The 24,412-nt window shown below is 41.0% G+C and overlaps 4 protein-coding genes and 1 long non-coding RNA gene across 5 annotated transcripts in view; 4 read left to right on the top strand and 1 right to left on the bottom strand.

Moving 5' to 3' along the window:
* The window catches only part of ptpra (protein tyrosine phosphatase receptor type A), a 28,689-nt gene extending 24,321 nt beyond the window's left edge, over window positions 1-4,368 (top strand). The window contains exon 22 of the mRNA XM_017422847.3: window positions 77-4,368. Coding sequence (XP_017278336.1) covers window positions 77-151 — 75 coding nt within the window. The 3' untranslated portion in view covers window positions 152-4,368. The remainder of the gene's footprint in view (window positions 1-76) is intronic.
* Window positions 4,368-12,653, bottom strand: LOC112450734. The gene is made up of 3 exons (XR_003039409.2): window positions 12,543-12,653; window positions 11,872-12,052; window positions 4,368-4,585 (listed from the first exon to the last, which is right to left on the bottom strand). It is a non-coding gene; the product is annotated as an uncharacterized LOC112450734 (long non-coding RNA).
* On the top strand, window positions 7,831-9,595 carry gnrh2 (gonadotropin-releasing hormone 2). Its single transcript, XM_017422789.3, has 4 exons — window positions 7,831-8,117; window positions 8,379-8,518; window positions 8,623-8,706; window positions 8,937-9,595. The coding sequence occupies exons 2-4, from the start codon at window positions 8,387-8,389 to the stop codon at window positions 8,973-8,975; spliced, it is 255 nt and encodes an 84-aa protein (XP_017278278.1). The 5' UTR covers window positions 7,831-8,117; window positions 8,379-8,386; the 3' UTR covers window positions 8,976-9,595.
* Window positions 9,681-15,787, top strand: zmat1 (zinc finger matrin-type 1). Its single transcript, XM_017422783.3, has 7 exons — window positions 9,681-9,849; window positions 11,822-11,928; window positions 12,013-12,084; window positions 12,321-12,456; window positions 12,573-12,836; window positions 13,392-13,482; window positions 14,171-15,787. Exons 1-7 carry the CDS (start codon window positions 9,711-9,713, stop codon window positions 15,093-15,095), a joined length of 1,734 nt encoding a protein of 577 aa, XP_017278272.1. The 5' UTR covers window positions 9,681-9,710; the 3' UTR covers window positions 15,096-15,787.
* A 2,597-nt stretch (window positions 15,788-18,384) lies between these two features.
* cd8b (cd8 beta) lies at window positions 18,385-23,525 on the top strand. The gene is made up of 7 exons (XM_017422793.3): window positions 18,385-19,666; window positions 20,847-21,194; window positions 21,899-21,985; window positions 22,205-22,294; window positions 22,467-22,500; window positions 22,647-22,695; window positions 22,776-23,525. Exons 1-6 carry the CDS (start codon window positions 19,612-19,614, stop codon window positions 22,660-22,662), a joined length of 630 nt encoding a protein of 209 aa, XP_017278282.1. The 5' UTR covers window positions 18,385-19,611; the 3' UTR covers window positions 22,663-22,695; window positions 22,776-23,525.
* Window positions 23,526-24,412: the final 887 nt, after the last annotated feature.

The raw sequence follows: 24,412 nt of genomic DNA, 5'->3' as shown, positions 1-24,412 counted from the left end.
TTTTAGTTGGAAACTGTGGAAACTGTGACTGAATGAAATCCAGCTGATGTGTCCGTTTGTCCCACCTCCTCCTCAGGAGCAGTACGAGTTCTGCTACAAAGTGGTCCAGGAATACGTCGATGCCTTTTCTGACTACGCCAACTTCAAGTAGGGACCTTCTGAGGGTGGCTGAACGGCCTCATACACATATTACAAGCATAAGCTCATACCAGAACACACTCGTACATTCTCACGGAGAGAGGTGCATGTCAACCCGGTTGGTGGATTGTTCAGAAAGACTCTTTACTTGATCCGAGGATGGGATAAATAAAAACTGCCCCCGCAGGAAAAGGGAACAGAAGTCAGCGCCCGAAGGACGGGCCAGCACAGGTGGACACAGAAAATAACTCAGATGCCTTCTTGAATATTTTGTAATGATGTTAATAACAGCCCATCGCTTTTATTTACTTTCCAACTTCACGCCCTAAAATGTAAATATCTTTACTGTGATGCGTTTTATTACTTTGGGTTCAGACACAGTTTTAAATTTGGCTGCATTTTCAAGTGGCACCTGTAATGTATTTTGTTGGTATACATAGATATATAAAAAAAATATAAATATATATGAATATAAACCAAATGTTTTTTGGTGGACAATGTGCAACATCAAGCATCAAGGTCTTTTTTTTTCTTTCTTTTTCTTCTTCTTTAAAGATTTTAAATATTTTTGACTTTGCCTGAGCCTCATTGTAGCGAAGCGCGGTAGGAGAAGTTTCTGCGTTCACCACCAAACCCCCGGACTGCTTCCCACTAACAAACATTCCTCCACATTCACACGCATAATAACAAAAAGCCATTTTTCTGTATCTAACCCTGTTTCATCTATCTGGCAAACAAAAAATTCAAGATATTAACCTTTTTTTTTTTTTTTTTTATCCAGGGGTTCAAAAACGACACAATAAAAAGTCTCTGTGATGTAGCTCGCAATCTCAGGTTTTCTCAACCAACCTACACACTAAATGAGCAGGAGCCATTTAGTTAATGGGTGTGTGGGTGTTTGAGCAGAACAGACTCACTGTGTTTTCACGTCGCGCTCCGCCTCGTGCCAAAGTACTTCGCTCAGTCTGCTCGTGCAGCTCCGGAGTTGGAGAAGCTACGAACTGGGTCGAGACGTTTTTTGAGCAACAAACCTGCCCAGGGTGCCCTCACGAGGTAGTGACAAGTTTTGGACTATGGCAGGAAGTCAGGAAAGTTAAAAATACATAATAGATTTCTCTGTAGTTTCGAAGCCTCTTCGAAACTGTTTTAGTTGTGTTTTAAACACATGGGTCGCCCATTTTGAAGAGGGTTATAAAGGCTATAAATGATATCTTACCTGCTGTGGATGGCCTCTTGAACGAGCTCAGCTTGGAGAGAAGAAGTTTACGTCTGACAGGAGTGACGAGCTAATGGCTGGTCTTAATGCAGCTAAGAACAAAGTGGATTGTTGTCATCTTAAAACAGCTCCAGTCTCAACAATCTCATAGCAGTTTATGCAAAAATTCTTTTATAAACTTTTACACTGCTGTCAATTTTAGCTGTACACACTTATTTACATGTCATTTTCTTGTTATTAATCACAGGAAATAGCTGCAGCAGCGAGCTGTAGCACTTCCAGAGTATCTGGGGGGTCACAGCAGGCAGGAGTTTCATATTACGTAATGTGAAATGGATGTAATGGTTTAAATATTAGTTCAAGATCAGAGCTCTTTGGTTGTGTTTGTCTCTCAGCTGCTGCCTTCTGCAGGCGTCGCCACAGCAAGAAAACTCTCACAAATAATTTGGCAATTGTTTTAGGCCTCGTGCCCCTCCTGATCCAGCTTGGGCTCAAACCTGTAGCCTCAGGATTACAAGACTGACCACCGAGCTGCCGGAGACCCAGAGATTGGAGCTCTTTAAGGACGTCAAAATTCACTTTGGAAATGGCTTCATTTGGACAAGCTAAGAGTGAACAAACCCATTTCCAAAGTGAATTTTTGCCCTCTTGAAATGGCTCCAATCCTAAAAAAATTCACAGAAGTTTATACAAATGTTAATATTTAACTCATTGCACTGCTCTCAGTTTCACGTTACATGATTATTTAGGCAGAAATGTTATGAAATTCCTGCTGGATTGTGACCCATGGATGCTCGGGAAGTCGTACATGTCACTGCAGGTCGTAAAAAACTAAAGGATTACATTTAAATGACCTTATGGTGCAAAATTTGATGTAAAGATCCATAAAATGGCGCCTGGCTGAACTACTGTGTCGCTCGAGAAGCTACTAGCAACAGGTTAGATATTAGCTCTTTACTCAGAAACCCACTTGAAAATGATCAAACTCCTCCTTTAAAGTCTGTTACAGTATCAGCAGCCAGGACGATCACGATGACGAGCCAAACCACAACTAAAAGTTACATTGTATAGAAAACAACAAATCCTAAATATCCAGCATTACTCTTTTATAGACGAACATCAGTGTTTTTTTTCTTAGACCGTTTAGAGGATTTATTTTTTTCTGCTTGGACTTTGTCACTTATTCTTTTGATATCAGCACCTCATCACTGTGTCTGTACCTCCTTGGAGAGAAGCTTTTACCTCCTTTTGCCCTGCCATGTTTGTGCATTCTGTTTGATTGTTGTTGTTTTTTTTTTATGGCTGTCCTATGGACACTTCAGCAGCAGTGATTTAACTCCAGCCGAGGTCACCGTTGAGGCAGTGTTTGTAATAAAAGATCAATTATGTCATTTCACTGCAAGACCCATTTCCAACTTCAACGCAGTCAGCGCAGGAAATGACTGACGGTGTTTAAAGTTACTGATTGAAAAACTGCCTCCTGTTATAAAAAAAAAACTAGGGTATTTTTCCAGCCATTTCAGTCTCATTTCATTGTAGACTTTAACTAAACACCTCCATTCTTGTGCACAATCTCCATTAAACTAGCACTCCCGTATTTATTGCCCTTTTATAAAAGGAATGAGCACAATCAAAAGTAATCCCTGTTTTTTTTGTAAGCATCGTTTAAAAGGTTCATGCTGAATCACGAGAGAGGGGGGATCGCGTCGGTGTTGAATGTTCGTTCAAGCACTCGTGCAGAAATTTGCACCATAAGTAAAGCTCTTAAAAGAACCAAATAAAAGAAAAGGTCAGCGTGACGTTGTGAAGTTAGAAAGACGGCTCCGATGGGGTTTGGAAGCTCTTTCAGGTATCGAAGGTTGAGTCCTCTGTGAAGTAGCAAATAACTGAATCGACCGATCACTGAAACTGTGTGTGCATCAGGTTGTTTTCCTTTTTTCCTTACCAAAAGCATCACAAGTGCTCGCTTTCATTGTCAAGTGCCATCGTGCTCTTCGTTTTACATTTCCTGGGCCTTTGTTTGACAGAGGGAGGAGATGTTTAGCTTCATTTTTTTTTTTTTTCTCCGCCAGTTTTAAAATTTTACGCGTTTTATGGGATTTCTGTCACGTCACTCTTTCAACCAAACACAACACTGTGCCAGCCATCAGGATACGAATCAAGCTGAAAACAAACAAACAAACTAAAAAAGAAAAAGTGCCTCACTGGTAGATTTCCAAAGCAATTAATTCTCCCAACAGCATGGTGGGATCCTCCGGTTTTCCAGCTTTTCACCTGGAATCAACAACAAAGTCTTAGCGTGCGGCATATCGAAGGGCCCGAATGCAAACCAGTCCTCCTTTCCTCCACATTCCCTTTAGTTCCACACGGGGGCGTCCTTTCAGTGTGTGGATCAAACTAATGTTGTGATTAATTTATTCCTAATATCAGCTGAACAAAAGTCCATGACAAGTAATCAGTTGTGGGTTTCTGAGAGCAGATGTATAAAAGTCGTCCCCCTTTATCCTTTTAGAAACGACCCAACAGAATCAGAGACCTCTCACCATTTCATCCACCTCCATTCACCGGCGTCTCTTAACACTCCTTTTGTACATATTGTAGGTTATTTATACGTCATTTCTTCCACCGCCTTGCTTCCTTTTTTCTGCCCTCCACCCACCCCCACTTTTTTTTTTTTAAGAACTGTATCGGGACCATTTTGAAAAGTGTTAGATGTTTTACTTTGCCCGTTTTTAATCTGGTATAATTGTCTTAAGCAAATCCTTCTTTTTTTTTTTTTTTATTCGCCTAAGTTTATTTCTAGTGTTTTGTTATTCAACATTTGAAAATATGTATATATATATAATTATATATGATAAAATTATATATAATTATATAATGCCAAATGGCCTTTATAAGCAAGATATTGTTTAAACCTAATAAAAGTGCTTGAGATTTTAACTTTTTCTTCCTGAATTTGTTTCCAGTAAATATGTGAATGCAACTTAATAAAAAACAACAACCGTGTTGACAAATTGCTGAGAAATGAACTGGTTCTGGCATTTGATTAGATTCCTGTTTTTGCACAAATGTGTAAATATTTATTTTTATTGCACTAGGTCTGATTTCCAAGAGTCCTCTGTATTTTTAATGTTTATTCTGGATTTGCGGCTCCGTTTGCCTGATGATGATCTCCCCACGCCCCGACGAGCCTCAGCAGGACAGCACAGGTCTGGAGAACAAACGGATTTCCTGTGAACGACAAAATATGTTGAAGACCTTCATCACTTACACAGGCAAATATCCAATCCTCCATAACAATCTAAACGTAGCCAAATTGTGTTAATTTATGTACAAAAATCATGCAAAATAAACTAGAAGCACTCAAAGAACACAAACCTCCGCCATAGACATAGAGTCAATAAAAATGGCGCGATCTGGATCGCCATCAAAATGTTATCAATTGTTTGTTTGTTTGTGAGAACCCCAACATTTCCTGAGGATTTCATCCAAATCCGTTCATTAGTTTTTATGTAATCTTTCTAACAGGCAAACAAACATGCCTGTTGATTTCAAGTTCACAAGGTCAAAGGTCAAGGCGACAGGTGGCTTCGACCTTTGACCTCATGACCCTGAAATCAGCAGGCATCATCCTTGGCCCATGATGTGAGCAGCGGTGCAGTTTGGCAGGTTGCAGAGTTGACCTTTGACCGGATCACCACCAAAATTTCTTCTGTTGTTCCCTGTTTGGCGTGTCCTGAAAATTTCATGGAAATCTGTAACTTTTTGAGTAATCTTGTCTACAGACAGACAGACCAACATGGCGGAGGTAACAAAATGATAGGCCTCCTGGATGTGACAGTACTGCAGAAGCCGATTAAAGTTGCTCTGTTAAAATGACTTTTCGAAACTGCCCAGAGTTTAATTATAAATGTGTTCGGAGAAGATTTCTCCTCAAACACACGTCTGAATCAAAGCTGCAGCTCAGCCACGAGAGGTCAGCGTTGTACAGGTCAGACAAGCTGCTGGACGTGGGATCTGTTGGGTTTGGGATCCTGAGGAAGGTTTCCAGGCTGGGCTTGAAAAGTATGGAAATTAATTTGAGTACTTTCCAGATCTTTACAACAAAAGCAGAGTATAAAAAAGGCTTTTGTGTTTCCAGATTCCACTGCTGCTTGCATGTTCAAAAAATAAAAAGCTGGTTTAAAAAGCAGCATATTTTTCACATTGACTGAATGTAACTAAATAAACTCGGTCACCATCAAGCCCACCTTAGGTTCATAAATCATAATTATTTGTTGTATGCACATTCAAGTCGATGTAGGATTTGGAAATAAAATAATATAGAAAATAAAATGTACTGAGAGACATTTGAAAGAGTTTTTTTTCAAAATATGTATAGGAAAAATGTGAAAATTTCTCAAAAATGAAGTAAAATAGCAGTATAAAACAGGGGAAATGACATCACTTTCCTTCACATAATGCCTCATAAACCCAGCAGGGGAAAAAAAATCGTAAAAAATACAAACACTTCCTACATCCAACAATTTTCTATAAGAACAGAAGTCATAAAACAGCAGTAAAGCTACTGATGTCTTCATACGAAATGGCTCAAAATTAAAAGGAAAATCTGAGTCTGGAAAAAACAACCTGTTATGAAGGAAACCAATGTTTGGCATTGGTTTCCTTCATAACAGGTTGTTTTTTCCAAACAGCTTTCCATACATTCCATCCAACCTTCCTCCCATACATGGTGAAAACATTCAAAACTTTTTATGAAAAGGTGAGCAAAGTGTGTTCTTTTTAGGATTACTGTAAGTTTTAGTTTTGGTTTGAAACATTAAAGCCCCTATGTGATAGTAATCTCAGATTAATACGGTTTAGATCCTCGTCCTTTGATATTATTTAGTAAAGTAAAGGTGTTTAGTAGTTTAACTTTCTACAACCTGAATTACAAAGTATATAAACCTAATTATTTTCCTTCAGTAGTGTTAGGACCTGCAGATTTAGGTTATTTATGAAGTAAACCCATAAATTATCATAGTTAACGCTGCCTAAACTTATTCTTGCAGATGACGTGGCGTGTCTTGTAATTACTTGTTCTAGCAGGAAAAGTAAAAACATTACTAAACACAACTGGAGTTATTTTAGTTGATCTAAATGAAACATCTCTGTGTTCTGCTGCCGTTCTCCCTGACAGGACTTACAGGGAATTTGTGCTTCGAACATTTCAAATATCAGCTGTAAATAAATAATCCGTTTTTGCTTCATTACTTTAAATAAACCTCATCAAAAGACCTGAGTCCACCACATTTAAAGTTCCTGTAATAAACAGCATCCAGATTCTCCTTTATTTTAACTGAGAAATGGCCCTTTCACAAGTATGGGAGCCCATTTGGGCCACTTTGATTTTAAAAACGATCCTCTAAGTAATAATTACGCCAGAGTATCTCATAATTAAGTCACAGCTTTGAGATAATAACTCGTAATCTTGACTAAGACGATATGTTTTTACTTCAGAGAAGCAGAAATAAGCTTCCATACAGAAGTGAGTCATAAATATATATGTTTGAAGATCAGATCTCTCAATCTGTGCAAAATCTTGAAAATCGTCTCTGTCAGCTGTGAGATGATCAGCAGGAAAATGTAACTCAACATTATGATGAGTGAACTTTATTAAAACAGTTGGCTTTTTGAATAATTGTTCATTTCAACTACATTTAATGTGGTATCTTGAGACACAGTCACTGGATTTCTCGTGCTGGTTTGAGGTTAATTGTGTCACAGCAGAGACGTTAAAAGGAAGAAGGAATTAAACCACATAACTCCCTCTTTAACAGCTGGGAGAGTTTCATTTATTATTAAATAAATAGTCTTCTCAATCTAAATAAGATGTTTCTTTAAGTTTTAGAATAACAACCTCTGAATGATGATGATGATCTTTCCCTCTACTGACAGGTAAGTCTGAGACTGGGGAAAATATCACATCTTAATATCAAATCTCAGTCTTTTGCGCTCGATCATTCCCTTGCCCTCACCTTATTGTGTGCTAACTGGCAGGTTAGCTGAGTAAACAGCTTCATGTCATGCAGTCGGACACACCGGGAGCAGAACTGGCTCTGCATCCTGAATCTATCAAACGTAAACACCGTTGCCCCTCTAATTGAGGCCGCCGCCCTTCATGACCTGGTCAGGAACCCGCTGTGTTTGTTCCCTCTGTCATCAGACGACCCTGAGTGTCCCATCACTGACAGGTTAGAGGGACACTGTGTGATGAGATGTTGACGCAAAATTTAAAAAAAAGAAGACAATGGGTGCCTTTAGCATTTTCATGCTCAGAGGATGTACACACAATTTAGTCTCATTTGGAAGTGGAATTTTTAAAACAAGAATGATCACTTCTGAGATTCTCCCTCTGATCTTGTGATGTACAGATCTAATATTTACTCAGACCGGCGGCGTTTGGAAGGGAATTTGGTTGAACCGTGTCAGAAGATGACCAACTCGGAGGTGTCAGAACTGTTTGCAGGAGGTAATTGGAACCAGACGGGTCTCCTGGACCTCCTGATCCCATCCTCTCAGATTAAAGAGGCGATAATAGATACTGCGAGTGTAATGAGAGGGGGCTACATATATTAAAGAGAAGGGAGAGGGGAATCTCTACAGTGAAAAAGTACCTTTTGAAACACTGAGATACTGAGAACTTCAGCAACGGGTCAACTTTAAGCTTCTGCAGGATCTTAAAGGAGGATCTTGATAATCAGTTTTCAGAGCTGAAACCAAGGTAAGGACATTTCCTCATAGGTAGGTTTACTTTAGCTGGAACTAACTGATCTAAAAGCTGTCATTCCTCAATGTTTAATGGGTTGATTGCATGCAAGTATTTTCATTTTGACCTGCCATTTTTAGGAGAAAAACACTAACTATATTCTGAATTTGTTTCTCAGAGAAAACTCAAACCCAAAGATCCCTTTTTTTTTTTTGCGTGGGTGAGAGCGGATAACTGAGGTTTCTAATCAAGCTAAATGCGTGTGGTTGCTTTCAGGTGAGAGTATGATGTCTCGGCTGATTTTGTTGCTGGGGCTGCTCCTGTACGTTGGGGCTCAGCTGTCCTCCGCTCAGCACTGGTCCCATGGCTGGTACCCCGGAGGCAAACGGGAGCTGGACTCCTATGGAGCGCCAGAGGTTCGGATCGGTCGTTTTGTGCTTGGGCGTCATTTCGTCATTCACTGAGCAATTTTTGTTGAGTCTGAAGATTCTCTTTGTTTGCTTGTTTGTTTTTCTTTTAGATTTCAGAGGATATTAAGTTGTGTGAGCCAGGGGAATGCAGCTACTTAAGACCCCAGAGGAGGAATATCCTGAGAGACATTGTTGTAAGTGAACAAATAGAAACTGTACTCTGTTTAAAACCATTTAAACCCTAGTTTCCACCTATTTGTTATAGTGTTAAAATACATATAGCCTACTTCATTGTGAATTTTTTGCAGAGAACCTAAAAGATCCTGGATAAAAAGAAAATATAAAGCTGAATTATGTTATGAATGGTGTTAGAAATGTGCTTCGGGTCGATGTAAAACTAACTGTAAATCCTCTCTGTTCACAGCTGGATGCTTTGGCCAGAGAGCTCCAGAATAGAAAGTGACCACTGCTTCTTATTTGATTTGATTTTGTTTTTTACCTGTGACCATCTTCTTTTTTGTTATTTTTGTCAGTAAATCAGTTAACCTCAATATTGAGCTGTTTTGTTTGTTCGTTTTTTTTGTTTTTTGTTTTTTCTCTGTGACAAACAATTATAGAACATACAATGCCCCCAAAATAAAGTGTCTATTTTGATACTTTTTATCCTCTCATTTGTGGTGTTAATAAATCTCATGAGTGGACTGTATGTAAGGTGTGAAAAAGCAGAGCTGCAGATAAATAATGCACTTGATGGGTTGTATTAGTGTAATATTACAGAAAAAAACTTTAATAGTGCATGTTGACAGAAACACACTGTACTAAGAACTGAAAACAAGTGTATATTAGTTTATTCCACTTAGAGGAAGTAGTTCTTGTTGATTATTAGTAAACAATTTTTCTAAATGTTCTTTGTGTTTAATATCTTGTTTGTGTAATTAATAGTCACTCCTATTAAATATGTACATATCCTTTGTATGTGTGTGTAATAGGTTTTGCACAACTATTGTTAACTGAGGCGTATCCTGCTTTGACTGAGACATTTGCACAGATAAAATTTTAAATAAAATGTTATAAACTTCATAATTAAATGAAAAGGTTAAAACGTCGTTCAGAGGATCGTGTTAAGATAAAACAGAAGAAAAGCGCGACTTTAGATGGCGTTACTGCGCATGCGTCAAACAGAGAGCTAGGGAAAAACATGGAGGATTTAAATGTCTGCTCACTGCTAACTGCGGGGTCAGACGTCCAAAGCAGCAATAGTGGTTCTCTTAATACGGCTTCTGCCATAGGTGCTGATAAAGTAATAAACAGTAAAACTGATAGCACCCTGGTTAAAGGTGAGTTGTGACTGGAACGTAAAGATTCGAGCTAGCGTTAGCTTTTTAGCTAACTGGCTAAGTAGCTCGTGGAGCTAGTTAGCTTTTTGGCTAAACACGCTAACAGCTGTAAGGTGAAGAGGAAGCTGTCAGTGTTTCATTAAAGCTGGGAGGTCTTTCGTGTCTGGTTTGTGATCAAATTGTTGCGAACTAGGGCCCCAACAAAAACAACCAAATAAAGTCTTACAGAACATCTGTGTTAGTGGTTTAGGTTATCTGAAATTTTCACAAACTAGTAGCCCAATGTAGATGGTGAACGCTGTTTTTGATCGCTTTTAAATACTGAGAATATAAATGATGTTGATAACAATAACAAGCTGCTGATAGAGAAGCAAACCTGGGTATGGAAAGATGTAATAAAACTTGGTTTCCTAGTGAAGTGAAGGAACACAGGCTTCTCACAGGATGAAGTTAGCAGTCAAGGAAAAAACAATGAAAATGTTAATAAAAACTATTTTGTCATTTTAAAACGCAGCACAATCAGTACTTTGTTCATGTTACCTGCTGATGTATTTACCATTTGGAGAGTATATTATTTTAAATGTTTCAGTGGATAATTTACGTTTTGGGCAGTTTCAATTTTTATTTTTTATTTTTTATGTATTGTTTTGAGATTTCATTGTCAATGTAATCCTATATATCAAATTTATGCTCTAGGCATGCTTTAAAAAACAAACAAACAAAATGTTCTTATCAGGTCTGGGTCATCAATCATTGTCTAAAACCCATTTTAAAACTTTATTTTGATAATTTTTGTAGCGTAGCTTTTTACTGAAAGGTCAGGAAAATATGCAAGTATTTTACTAGTTGTAAAACTACTGGATAAACATGTATGTAGTACTATTACATCATATTAAATGTTTCTCAAAGGGTCTGAAATACACATTCAACATAGAAAACCTAACTATCAAACCTGAATATTGAATGGAAATCTTTGAAATTTGTGAATCAAATTATTTCCAGTCTTAATAATAACTTATTATTAGGGATGCAACAATCAGTCGGCTGGTGGCTGATTTTCAACTTGACTGGAAATAAACAAAAAAAAAATGATGTTATTCCAGTCTTTGATTGCAACCTAGTGAAGCACTAATTAGCATTATCAACAGCAAGACTACAGGATGAAAGTAAAGACTCAAAGTTTGTTAATGTAATATCTGTGAAGTGTGTAAAAATAAAGACAGGAAGAACAACATGAGTTATGAATGCACAGATTATTGGGTGGTGGTGGGGGGGCGTATTTTGCATGCAAGTTTGAAGTTTTCAGAAATCATAATCAGTCTTGAAAACTGATCAGTGTCTGTCCAGAAATGGCAATGGGCTGATCTGCTTCCTGTTCCCAAGAATGGAAAGAAAACTGTCAGCAACAAACGAACATGAATCGGGTCCTTAAATGATCCGAAAGAGGGCAATAAAGTCTGAAATCTCAGGTTTCCAATGAGCCATGTCCAGTTTTGTGTATTTTTGTGCTGCATGCTGTTTTGTTTTATTGTCATAGTACAGTTTTCACAGATTTTTGTTAATTTACCAGATAGAAAGTAAAAGCGCACTTTAGTTTATTGCTGTCTTTTCTATTTCGGTATCAAATATATGAAATGTGACTGAGTGGACTTATAAGCTAATATATTTATAATTAGAGTAAGCTTCTTGGATGTTAGTGTTGAAGAAGCAGTTTCCTACCTCTTATGTGGAAATATAACATTAAAAATAACGTCTCAAACTAAGACAGCCTTTAACTTTCTAAGTTGAATTTGCAAACTGATGAACGGATAAAACATCTCAAAGCGTGATGGTAAGAAGTGAAATGGGTTTGAATTTCTTAGAGTGTTTTCTGTGCAGAACAAACTAAAAATCCCATTAAATGTTATTTAATATGTGTCTGTTATTTTGTCGTGGCCTTTTGTTGTTGTTTAAACGCCGTTCTGTCACCCAGGAGAAAAGCGCGACGAGGACTTACTGAAGGGTCTCCTCACGGACACTTACTGCCACCTGTGCTCCTCTCGGCTGATGTTTGAATCTCACCGGCTGGCTCACTACGAGGTAAACGGGGATTTCCAGGCCTCAGATGCCGAACAGCGGGACAGGTTTCTGAACCCGACACTTAATAATGTTCTCTCGCCGAAGGGGAAAAGACATGCCCAGAAAGTCCGAGTTTTCCTTGAAGCTGCGAGAGCGGAAAAGACCACAGGATTCAAAGTTAGTACCTGTTTGCGTTAGGTACAGCCTTTTTTTTTAGATACAAGAAAGGAGGAAAACAATAATACTGTCATTGTAAGAAGTATGAACTTGATTGTATGAATTCCTTGGAATTTCTTCAATACACAGAAAGTGTTATTTTTTTACTTTTTGTGTTTAGTTTGTTTATTGTGTCAGAGAGCTTTTGCTGTTTTATGACCTGCTAAATTAATGTTGTTGGGGGGTTTTTTCTGCAGCGTACCATGCCCAGTGATAAAAATCGTTTCTGCGAGCTGTGCAACATGGTGTTTAGTTCCAACGTGGTGGCAAAATCGCACTACGAAGGCAAAATCCACGCAAAAAGTCTCCGTAAGCAAAGTCTCCAACCATCAGGTGAGTGCATTTTTCAATGTTGCTCACAGCATGTTCATTCAGCCATCTGCGCAGCTCGGTTTAATGAACGATAAACGCAAACTTACCAGGACTCCATCACTTCCGGTTTTTTACAGACAAGAACTCACAAGTTCAGGATCACGAAAACCCTGTACAGGTGTCAGTCCCGGAGGATCCAACACCCGCCTCGCCTCCCCCGTTTCCCCCAGCTCCCTGCGGCACCGAGGTGGACCTGAGAGATCCCAACAAGTACTGTTCCCTGTGTGTTGCCTCTTTCAACAACCCACAGATGGCCCTGCAGCACTACAATGGGCGCAAACACCAGAGGAACCAGGCCAGACGGGCGCTGCTCAGGGAGCTGAGAGATGATGGGCAACAAGGTAAACCGGGACAATGAATCTGAGCCAAACAGGAAATTATACGCAGCACAAAAGCTCGTTAAGATGTGACTATAGATAAATTGAATGCAACTAAATTCAAAAGATGTACCGGTGTTGTCTAAACGTAACAGAAAGCAACAAAAAGCCCATTTAGAATTTTACTTTTCGGTACTTCACTGATGACAGTGTGGTCACAAAGACAATTAGTGACATGTAGGTATTTGTATTTATGCCAGTTATTTAGTCAGATCCTTTTTTTTGCATCAATGTGATTCAAACAACTTATACAAAAACTTGGCATCCACTAGATGGATTAAAGAAAACATTAAATAAGAATAAAAATCAGTTTATTCAGCATTTACTTAACCTCTTTAGACTTTAAGATTTGATCCTATTTGAAAAAGGTAAAAGGTAAAAATACAGAAGACTAGTTAGTGTGATTTCTATGGTGTGTTTGTTTTGATTAGAGCCACTTATAGTCTAGTTGTTCTTAGATAAAGACCTGTTTGCATATGGAAAATGTTATCCAATTTTTTTTTTTCACTTTGCCTTCAGCTATCACCTTTATGTGCCACATATGTGGCGTGAAATTAAACTCTGTGGAGACGTACCAGACTCACCTGCAGGGAAACAAACACCAGATCAGGTAAGAATAAAACTCACCTGAGAGGCCTGAGAATATGAAACAGGTTCAACATATTCAGGTTATTTTAAGAGCTTTTTAATCCCAATGGTGGAGATCACATTAGTGGCATTTACGAAGAGGATTTTGAAGTCAACCCAGGATGTCTGACTCTGGACGTGTGTGGCGTAGGGGTGTGCCGTGTCATGCCCTCCACAGTAATGCCACTATAATGTTATGTGTGTGTTGAAAAGTGGCGTGACAACACATCCCATTTCCATTACTTGGCGTGAACGATGACATGTTGAGAGTAAGTCCACGGTATATAAACGCTGACGCTCCTTCAATCAGCAGGGCACAAAACGAAAAGTTAAAAATTGCTTTCCATTTCAAGCCACACATCAGCCACTGTATTTGCCAGATGTCCGTCTGGGACCCAGCTGCAGCAGCAGCACCTGAACCATACGGTCGTTTCAGTGCAGAGACCAAAATGTTGTTTGTTGTGATCTGTTAATGAAGAAGAAGCAGACCCCGTTACTTCACTAATATTATTTTATCATTTTGTCCATCACTACTGGACAATCTTTAAAACGGTTGAAGTTTGAATCAGATGGCCTTTGAGGCGTTCAGTAGGACTTTCATGTATTATTATTATTATTTATTTGACTGAAAGGCATTCTAGTCCTGTGTTGTTGTTGTCGTTCATGTGCAGAGAGAAGAAGGTGAGCGATCTTTGCACAGCCCAGCCTAAAGTCTACAGCACGTTTGCTGATGAGCTGGCAGATTACATCGAAGCGCAGAAGGCACGGGGGGTCGTCCCCAGGACCAGTCAAGTTCTTCCTCAAGAAGGCAAACAAGAAGAAGACAAAGAGGTGGAGCAGGAAGAATTAATGAAGAGGAAGATGGAAGAAACAGCTCAACCCTTGCTAAACCCTACACAAAACCACCAACGTCCTCTTCCTCCCGGGCCTGGAACAGGAAATCCTTTATATCTGGGTCCACCAGGGCCCTCCCAGAGCTCGGATCACGCCCGCCCTCCTCTGACCCTCCCGTGCTCGGGTTCCACTCAGTTCTCCAGGGTTCCCCCAGACAGTGAGCAGCACCCGGGATTCTCAAGTGCCCCCACTTACAGCGGCTCATCGAATTCCTCTTACAGCTCGCACCCTAGTGACAGTGATGATGATAAACACAGACACAGGAAGAGGAGAACTCAAAGGCCCAGGAGAGACAGAGGTGGAAAGGGTGGGGATGTGGAGGCAGAGACGGAGGAGAGGAGGAGAAAACGCCAGAGGAGGGAGAGAGATGATGACTCTGAGGGGAGGAGAGGAGAACCACCTGTGGAGTCGGAGGAGGAGGAACGGAGGAAAAGGCTAAAGAGTCCCAGCAAGCAGAGGTGTAAAGAAGGTAAAAGTCCGCAGGAGAACTTTACAGAGACGTTACAGCCAGAGCACGTGACGGCAAGCAGAGAAGAAACTCAACTAAATGTACAGGCTGGAAACAGCGTTGACCAGAGCGAGAGTGGATACAATCAACCGAGCAAATCTAAATCTAAGAAAGACAAAAAGAAAAGCAAAGACAAAGCAGACACAAGGACAGAGGAGGAGAAGCTGTGGGACGACTCGATTCTGGGCTGTTAAATAAACAAGACCCGCCTCTGGTTATGTCTGTCAGACTTCATTATCATGCATAAAATTAACCTTATCAAACTGCAAGTATTCAGCTTATGTATGCCATATTATTAGCCACTAAAGTTTTAATTTATTTCCTCTTGTAGCCCAGAGGTGGTGCTCTAACATGCTAGCTGGGCTAGCCCTGTTTTGTCAGCGTCAGTAAGGAATTCATGGTTTTATTTTGTATTTTGCAGCATGTTCGGGGATTAATCAGTTTCCTTTTTTCTTTTAACACTCTTTTTTTATCTGTCAATTATTGCTCACAACTCAGTGTTGGCTGCAGTGTTTATATTACTGTTGTTCTTAGTTTTCACCCTGAAGTATCTTTAAGTCCTTCAAATGGCTTGTTCCAATTATGAAGCTGCGTTTCTGGCAGAAAACCGGACAGACTGCAAGCCCTGCAGCCGTCTGTGGTTGGCGATGTTGAGCTTCAGTCAGTGAAGGAACTGAAAGCCCAAAGATGATGACATGAAAGCTTAGTAATTTCTCTCCTCGTCGGTTCCTGGGTGTTTTAGCTCACAGGTGCAAAGACTGAAGGAAAGCAGTAACAGATGTAGACAGCCTCGCTGTTTGTTTGTTGTTGTTTATTTGTTTTTTTTTATTTTTATGATGCTCAATAAATAAGAAATCGGTGCACACATTGCACCAGATAAAATGGATACATAAAAAAAGGCGTTTCCTTCATCTACAGTGCACAGTGTGCAGGTTCATGTGTGTGTGTTTGCACATGTCATGTTTTGGGTCATACAGGTGCATGGGTTCAAATGAGCACAGCTCTTTACAGACGTGAGGAGGTGAACTCAGGCTTTTAGGATCCGACGGGGCTGAAAAACAAGAAAAGCAAAGTATTTCTGAAAACTTCTTATCATCCTCTGGACCCACTCAGATCCACTCAGAGTTTGTGTAAGGAAGTCAGAGTGTGTCTGGAATAATGTAGCGGTCCAAAGACTTGGGCCGCCTCTGAGGTTTTGGGAAACGTGGTTTAATTTGGACTACGGGGGTCTCGTGAGTGACTCCTCTGTAACTGTGTTTGGCAATTTTAAAAGCGGACGAAGCAGGCACAACATAAATGTGTCAAAAGCGAATGTCAACAGGAGAGCTGTGACAGCAGGAATTTGCATAAAACTACGAGAAACTTGGAGAAGCGATTGTTATGCTGAGAGGACAGAGAAGAAAATCTGCAGTCTGCTAAAGATTCAGACGGTTTAAAGCAGGGGTGTCACACTCCAGTACTCGGGGGGGGGCGCTCTCCTGCATGTTTTAGACGTGTTCTTGCTTTAAATGGATGACTTGTTGCCATGCTGCTGGAGAACCTGATTATTTGGTGAGGAGGTAATTAATCCGTTTGAATCAGGTGTGTTGGGCAGAAAAGCGGAAAACTCCCAGGAAGATGGAGCCTTGAGGCCTGGAGTTTGACACCCCTGCTTTAAAGTGTCAATCTGAAGCCGGGACTAAACTCCTCATTAGACTTCTGGACTGAGTGGAAACCCAGAACAACCGCCAGCGAACATGAATATGAACAACGTGTTTATAGACGGTGACATTGTGACAAATGTTGAGAGCAGAGAGATGAGATGAAAGCAGAGAGATGAAGCAGCTCCGCTTTTCGTTTAAGGCGTGGAGGCAAGAGACCAACAAAGGCTTCGCAGCTCCGCGATGTGTAGAGCGCACCTCTGAAGCCCCCCCACTGAGGTCTCCTGTTTTCAAAGAATCCTGTGGTCTCGTTCCCTTTCTCGCTCAGATCCTCGGCCCCCCGTCGAGCTGTAGGCTGCCCACATCCTCTCACTTTAAGACCCCCCCCCCCTCCACTAGATCATTCTGTAGCCCTAACATTTTCATGCACACACTAAAATACCGCTTACAGGATCCTCAGTTTTAGGAAGGATTTTGGAGCACTGCAGGACATCTCACTTTTAATGTAGACCTAAATGAAATGTGCCGCGTGTCTAAAATGTGTCCTCGTCACCTGCAAACCCACAGACGTCAATGTAACGCTTCGATTTACGGCGTCTCCCCGAGTCTTTGAATGCTGCAAACACAAACCTGTCACTGATCGATTCCAGGAACTTATTTAAAGGGTTCAGAAAAAACAGGAGGATAAAGTCACAGCTCAAAAAACAAGCCGGTGAATAAATGCGACCCTGTCAGTTTCCTTTGGTTCCCTGTAATTTCAAAATATCTCATTTAGTCGAGGTTTTAGATGTGCAGTAGAAACGCGCATCACTTCTCTGGTTCAAAAAAGACTCAGAGAACCATTTCTACCTGCAGGTATTATACATCATATTGAAAGCGTCAACATTGTTGCTCTTGCTGTTTGCTTTAGCTACAGATTCTCACCTAACTTCTAAAAGAAATTTGAAATATTACTGCAGAAGTACTTTGCATTATATCCAAAATAGTAAAGTGGAGTTATTGTCGGTCCTTGTTTTTTTTTTGTTTTTTTTTCTTGAGCTGAAAGATAAAAATCCCTAATTTGTGGTTGTCATTGAGTGGTTTTATTATGGTTTATTAAAGCAGGCTTACAGAAGACAAATGAATAGTTTTCTTTGAATAACACTGGCCCATAGAAGCAGTCATTCTTAACAATACTCTCTACAAACTTGAATAAAACACAGAAGAGCGGGGCCGCCGTAAACTCTGAGTAAAAAACAAAAAGATGTTTTGCTTCTCAGCGGAGGGGGGGTTTTCAATTTCAACTGGAATGTTCAGAGTTGAGAGTTTTAGCTGCGGCGAGTTGCTTAGTCGAGCTAAAATGTGTAAAAAGCTGTGAAGCGCGTGGAGAAAGTCCAACATTTGTGTGAGCAGTGTCTTAACCGGCATGTGTCTGCACGTAGACAACTTGTTTCAATTTAACACTTTTACAGCTAATTTTTTTTCCTTAAAGAGGGATCATCACTTTCCACAACCAAACTATAAAGGAAATGTTTTCGAGAGTAAAACTACATTTTTCCCCAACAGCATCTACTCTGTCAGATTGAACCCTTTAGCTCTGCTTCAAGGTTGGAGGACGCTGTATCCGTGAAGTGAAAAATAGAAAAATAGAAGAAGCACACGTCTGTCCCATTGGCAGATGAAACTGCTGATACATGCACCTCAACTCGTTTCAAACAGAGGATTTTTGTGTCTGTCGCTGGAGGATGATCTGAAACGCCACACGTGTCAAACTCCGTTCCTTGGGCGGGGAGGGGGGGTCTGATCTCCTGCATGTTTTAGATGTGTTCTTGCTTTAAAACACCTGGTTTAAATGGATGACTTATAGACGTGCTTCTGGAGAACTTGGTGATTTGTGTGAGGAGGTAATTAAACCATTTGAATCAGGTGTGTTGGAGCAGGAAAACCCTAAACTTCCAGGACGGCGGAGCGGCGAGGCCTGGAGTTCGACACTCCTGGCACAGGTGGTTTGGCTTTTCCTGCTGTTTGAAAGAGGTGACTTGATGACAGTTTATTACCAACTAAGAAACTCATGAAAACTTTTTACAAACACTGACTGTGATGAAGAAACTACTGGCTCATTTAAAAAAGAAAAGAAAGTTTAAATTCACTTAAAAATGCAGGATTTTACATTAAGCAGTTTTCAGGACAGATCGAAGATGTAGTTTGTTTTGCAGAAATACTCAAACAAGCAAAAAAAAAGCCTCCAGTCTGTTTCATATCGTTTCAGCAGGGAACTGAAAGATCTGCGTGTAGCGTTTCCACTTTTCTGCACCGCCATTCAGCTGTAACAGATGCTTGTGCCACTAATCCATCCCTCTGTTGACGATCAGTGTTCAGACCCGAGTTTTATGCGCCGTTTATCGGTGTTCCCTTTCTGCGCTCTGCACGTAAAACTGCACGTAGTTTGGCTTCCCCGAACTCTAGGTCACACACCTGGGGAAGAGACCACAGCGCTGCAAGCTGCTGCTTTAGGAATGTGCTTTTTTTATTGTTTGATATGTGGCATCAGGGCGGCAGTCATGAAACATCACCACAGTCTTTTCTGTCACCATCTGTGTGATAGAAAACACTACAGGAGTGGACTGACAAGCATTGTTTTGGGGTTTTTTTGTTGCACTGTCTTTGCCAATTTGCTGCTTTGTGCATGTTTTAACTAATGGAATTTCTCTCATCTTGTTAATGTGTTATTTTGATAAGCCTTCGTGCCTCAGAGCTGATTTATTCACTGACGTTTGGAGCCATCTCAGAGCTCTTTCAGGTCCAGGTCTGAGCAACGGAAAGCCCCCTCGTGGTCGCTTGACGGGCTCCGAGTGTAGTTTTAAACTCAAAGTGTACATGAAGTGTTCATGTTGGCCCCTGCACTGTGCCTGGTTGTTAGGGCCCATCTGATAGGTCCTGTGTGTGTGTCACACTGGGGTGTTGCCTTGAAGACTGAGGGCCATGTCAGCACAGTTCCTCCCATCTTCTCTGACAGACACACAGCAGGAACAGAAAGTATCAGCTGCGTCCTCCAGCTACACACACTTAAACACACTGGCGACTTGACAAAATGATCCCCCTGCGACTTGTGTGGACTTTGCTGACGGCATCGGCCTGGACACTTGGTAAGACCACTGATTTCTTCTATTGTTTTTTTGTTGTTCTTCTTTTTTTTTTTTGCACGCCTTTATTGTTGCCATCATCGTTTCTCCGTAAGGGGCCTGCAGTGCGGGCCGCCGTCATCGGCTCAGTCTGATGCTGGTCTGCTGTTTAACGCTTCGTGCCTTCTTTTATCGCGGCCTGCCTTTGCCAGACAGTACGATGAGCTCGTAGGAGTCTGGGACTTCAAGCAAACCGAACCGCAACCTTTGGTTTTAGATTTACAACCTTTATATTTACATTTTTAGAGATTCACAGTAATACACGTAATATATAATATTATCATGCAATTACATTCCCGTTATGTGTACAATAGGCTCCAAACATTTACAAAATTGTGCCATAATCATACAGCAGCTGATTTTTACTCCACATTAGGTCTTCGTACTGTAGCGGTCAGTGTTTATTTGTTAGGTGTGTTGGAACTGTGTATTACAGCTCAATGGATATATTATTCAATTCCTTTGGTGCATACTTTATTGTTACATAATTTGTGAGTTCTATAAGTGTTCAAAACACACATACTTTACCTCTTCGCACCCAGTCTGTCGCTCACCTTTAGATATTTCAAAGCACCAGTTATTTTCAGCAAGAATATGTACCGATTCCTACACATGTAGCCTAAAAACACACGCACATTGGTTTTAAGAGCTGATTTTGAGAATGGATCAAATAGGTTGTCCAGTGAAGGCCTCCCGTGAAGTTTACGTACATTTCAAATGATCTTCCTCCCTGCGATTTCAAAACGTCACAAACTCGAAGTTTGATGTTTCCTCACAGTTCAGTTTTTTTTGTTTTTTGTTTTGTTTTTTGCCAAACTTCTTGTGATTACAGAGTTTTCCTCATGCTGATTGTGTTTTACTTCGTTTTGGATCTTCGCAGAGGCCCGATTTGATTTTTCCTTCGCGTTCCAGTCAGCTTTCGTCTTGCTGCGGAATAAAATGTTCTGCAAGCCGAGCATTAAAGTTAGATTTTGTAACCCTTCTTACAATCGTGTTGACACAGCTCTTGGCTTTTTGGGCTTTGACTTGTTTCAGTGACCCAAAATGAAATCCAACAAACCTAAATACCAAATGTTGTTTTTTTTGTTCCTGTTTGGAACTGTCTTATTAAAATTTGAAACATACGTCTGTTTTTCACTCTTAGGTTCGAGCCAGATCCTGCTACACGATCCCGTCAAACTCCTTTACCCTGCCATCTCCAGCACTGAGAGTATCGAATGTGACTGTCGTAATTTCACCTGTGACTACGTCTTCTGGTTCCGCACCGACCCCGCTAACGCCGAGGTAAAGTTTCTGGGAAAATCCAACAACGCTGACCGGGCCGAGCATGTGGCTGACGAACGTTTTAGACTCAGCAAGAGGGGCAGCTCGACCTTTGTGCTGCGCATCTTCAACGTGAAGAGAGAGGATGCGGGGATTTATTCTTGTGTCCTGAGAAGCTACAGAGATTTGACAGAAATGTACAACCCCGGGACATTTCTGCGGCCGGGAGGTTAGTACGCTCACAAATCAAGTCCTTCATTCGCAGGGTTTTGAAATCAGAAAAAAAATTAATATCAATTCATTCAAATGTCAAAAGGATTTGAAGTGGCCAGTTAATTTAGAGTGGTAGCATTTAAATCTGCTGTACAGTAGAGAAAAAAACAAAAAATCATAATATCAAAAACGTTATTTGACACGTTCATACGCCACTTCGAAAAGAAGACCCAAATTTAGGTTCGTCAAATCAACTTTGACTTGAGTCCACCTCTCTGCTGAAGTCCTCTTCTTTTCCTGCTGCTGCACACTCCACTGTCTACTGATCTGTAAAATTAAAGATTAAACTTAATCGGCATTTTAGTGAGCGGCACGTCTACGTCCTGTTAGCGGACCCTTCAAACGACTGAAGTAACACCTAGCGCAGGTGTGCGTAAAGCTTTGGACTGTGGGGATCTCCTTCCATTTGGACTTTTTGGTGCTTCTATTTTATATAAATGGCAATGGACCGGCACAGAATAACTTAGATATTTCTCATCAATGAATATCAGACGTGGTGCCTCGGCAAACTAACCTCTATGAGCAGAAACTTTGAGACGTTAGAAGAAATTTAGTCCGCTGGCCGAACTGATGAGCCAATAAAACCAATCTAAAGATGCAAACATGAAACTTGCTCCGCTGCTGTTTGTCTTCATGGCTCTTTGGTGTTTTACCTGGCAGAGACCCCTCCACCACCACCACCTCCACCCAAGAAGCTCCCACCCAAACCGAAGGTGTGTCCCTGTTCGTCGCAGAAGCGTCCACGGGGTACGTGATTCAGAGTTTTTTCACGGGTCTTCTGGGCTTCATGTGTAAGGCGTATAAACTCTTTGCTCTCTCAGTGTGCACTGGTGCATGAAGGCGTGTTGGGTCAAAGCACTGCCAGGGTGTAGCGGAAGACCGGACCGTGCAGCCGGACTGACGAAAGACCCCAACTGAACGATGCGTGACGTCTAACAGACCCAATGTTTTCTGTGTTGGCTCCAGATGGCTGTCACTCCCTGGTTCTGTGGCCTCTGGTGGGCCTCGTCGCGGGCCTGGCCGTGGGTCTTCTCTGCACGCTGTATTACTTCAGCCGTAAGTAGCGTTGCCGCGCATCGCAGCAGGTCACACAAAACCAGGCTGGGACGAGCGCTCTGGTTGCACAGATTTGTGACGTGCATGCCGCAGCCGAATAGCAATTTAAAAATTATGTTTTAGTTTTAAACGACACATTTCCCTTTGACTGTTTTTTTCGTTTCACCAACAGGACTCTCCAAAAAATGCCACCACCACTTTGTGAAGTAAGTCCAAAATTTGAAAGAAAGCTTGAAAAAGAGCCTGTTTTCTTTTCTTTTAATAAATTTTTTCCCCATTTATAATTAAAATAATTATTAAATTTTCTTCCACAAACTGTATGTCCTGACAATTTTGTTTCCCCGCTTTTAAGGAAGAGGCTGACCTAAGGGAGTGCCTTCGCAACTTTTCTTGGACTCAGAGTAAGGATCTTAAGTATTTTTAAGTTAATTAAAGCGAAAAGCTACAAGTTAATTAAATAAACCTGCTCCTCTGGCTGCAGACGCTGATTTGCTTCGTCCTTCAGAGCTCCAGCGAAATGAGGCGCCCTGAAGATCCTCTCTGCTGAAAGCTGCGCTCCGAGCCAGCCGCAGCCATGTAACATATTGTGATATAATGACAAACTTTTCCTGTGTATTCATTTCGCTCAGAGACCCTGTGCTTTGTTGGCCCTGATAAATCTGTAGATCATGTCATCATTTATGAAGACGCTTTGCTCAGTTTAGCAGATGAGGCTTGTTTAGCCTCTTCAGATTATTGTCAGATTAGGAAAGAAGCATCATGTTTGTGCCTGTTGCACAGATTATTACAAGCTGTGCACCTAAATAATTCAATCTAAATCAATGTTAGCTTTATGTATTAAACACATATAAAACAACTGCGCTCAACCGAAGCACTTTACGCTCAAACCAGACAAGAATACAGACTTGAGACCTAAGCAGGGGTTTGAGCCGTGCGTTTTTTATTCAAAGGTAAACTTTTTGGAGCAGTCGCTGCAAAAACCCAATCACCTTTAGATTTTAATCTGGACCTGGAGGAGGAACTGTCTGGTTGATCGGAGAGTCTGTCCACTTACATGCAGGCAAACATCACATAAATGCTTGTTTTCTTACACCGTTTGCTCCCTCCTGTGTTTATTTGCCTTTTTTGTCATTGAGATTATTGCAGAAATGTGGTATGTGAACATGAGCATCTTGGAGGAAAAAAAATATTTTTTTATGTTATGTTTAATCAATAAAGTTGTGTGATTTAAAAAAAAACAACTCGTAATCCAGTCTCTTTATCCAGAAACCTTCAAATTTATGATACTTGAGGACACTTGCAATATTTAAAGTCATGTGACAGTAGTGAGGTCCTCAGCTTTAAAGTGTGTGTTGTTCAGCGCAGTGTGTGTTGTTCTGAGCAGTGTGTGTTGTTCAGCGCAGTGTGTGTTGTTCAGCGCATGTGTGTGTTGTTCTGAACAGTGTGTGTTCTGAGCAGTGTGTGTTGTTCGGAGCAGTGTGTGTTTTTCTGAGCAGTGTGTGTTGTTCGGTGCAGTTGTATGGAGAGGTTTGGATGTGGGTGTTGTACTTCCATTTGTCGATATTGTATTGAGCGGAAGTTGAGTAGGTGAGTCGCAGGGTTCGGTTTCTCCGTTTAGTTTTGATGCGTAAGCTTGCATCATGCTCAGTTTCTGTTTAAATCGCCTCCTTTATGTGCAAACACGCTTTACTTTGTTATTCCTAAAATACAGCCCTTTCACAGCAGTGCATTGAGTCTACTGCAGGGTCTCTCTCTCCCTCACACACACGCACACACACAACACGCACACACATGCTCCAACACGCACAAACCCAAGCAGCTCACACTCACACCTGTGTGCCCGAGGAGTGCAAAAAATCGACGGAGTGTGCGGCCGTGCGGGTCTAAGGAAGTGTGTGTGTGTTTGTGTGTGTGTGTGTGTGTGTGTGTGTGTGTGTGTGTGTGTGCAGCTCTTTTCCTGTGCGCTGGAGACAAAGAGACACATTCTCTGAGATACCATCGCCTCTCTCAGCTTTGAGCTCCTCGTCTCGGCTCTGAAACAAAACGACCACAAACGATCCCACAGACCCAACCACAAGCAGACACACTCACAGAGACAGTAAGGGAAAGGCACACACC

Source organism: Kryptolebias marmoratus, linkage group LG4 (assembly GCF_001649575.2).
Source record: "Kryptolebias marmoratus isolate JLee-2015 linkage group LG4, ASM164957v2, whole genome shotgun sequence".
In the NCBI taxonomy this organism is placed as follows: Eukaryota; Metazoa; Chordata; class Actinopteri; order Cyprinodontiformes; family Rivulidae; genus Kryptolebias; species Kryptolebias marmoratus.
The sequence above is the reverse complement of the archived record's forward strand: the minus strand, read 5'-3'. Positions and strand labels throughout refer to the sequence as shown.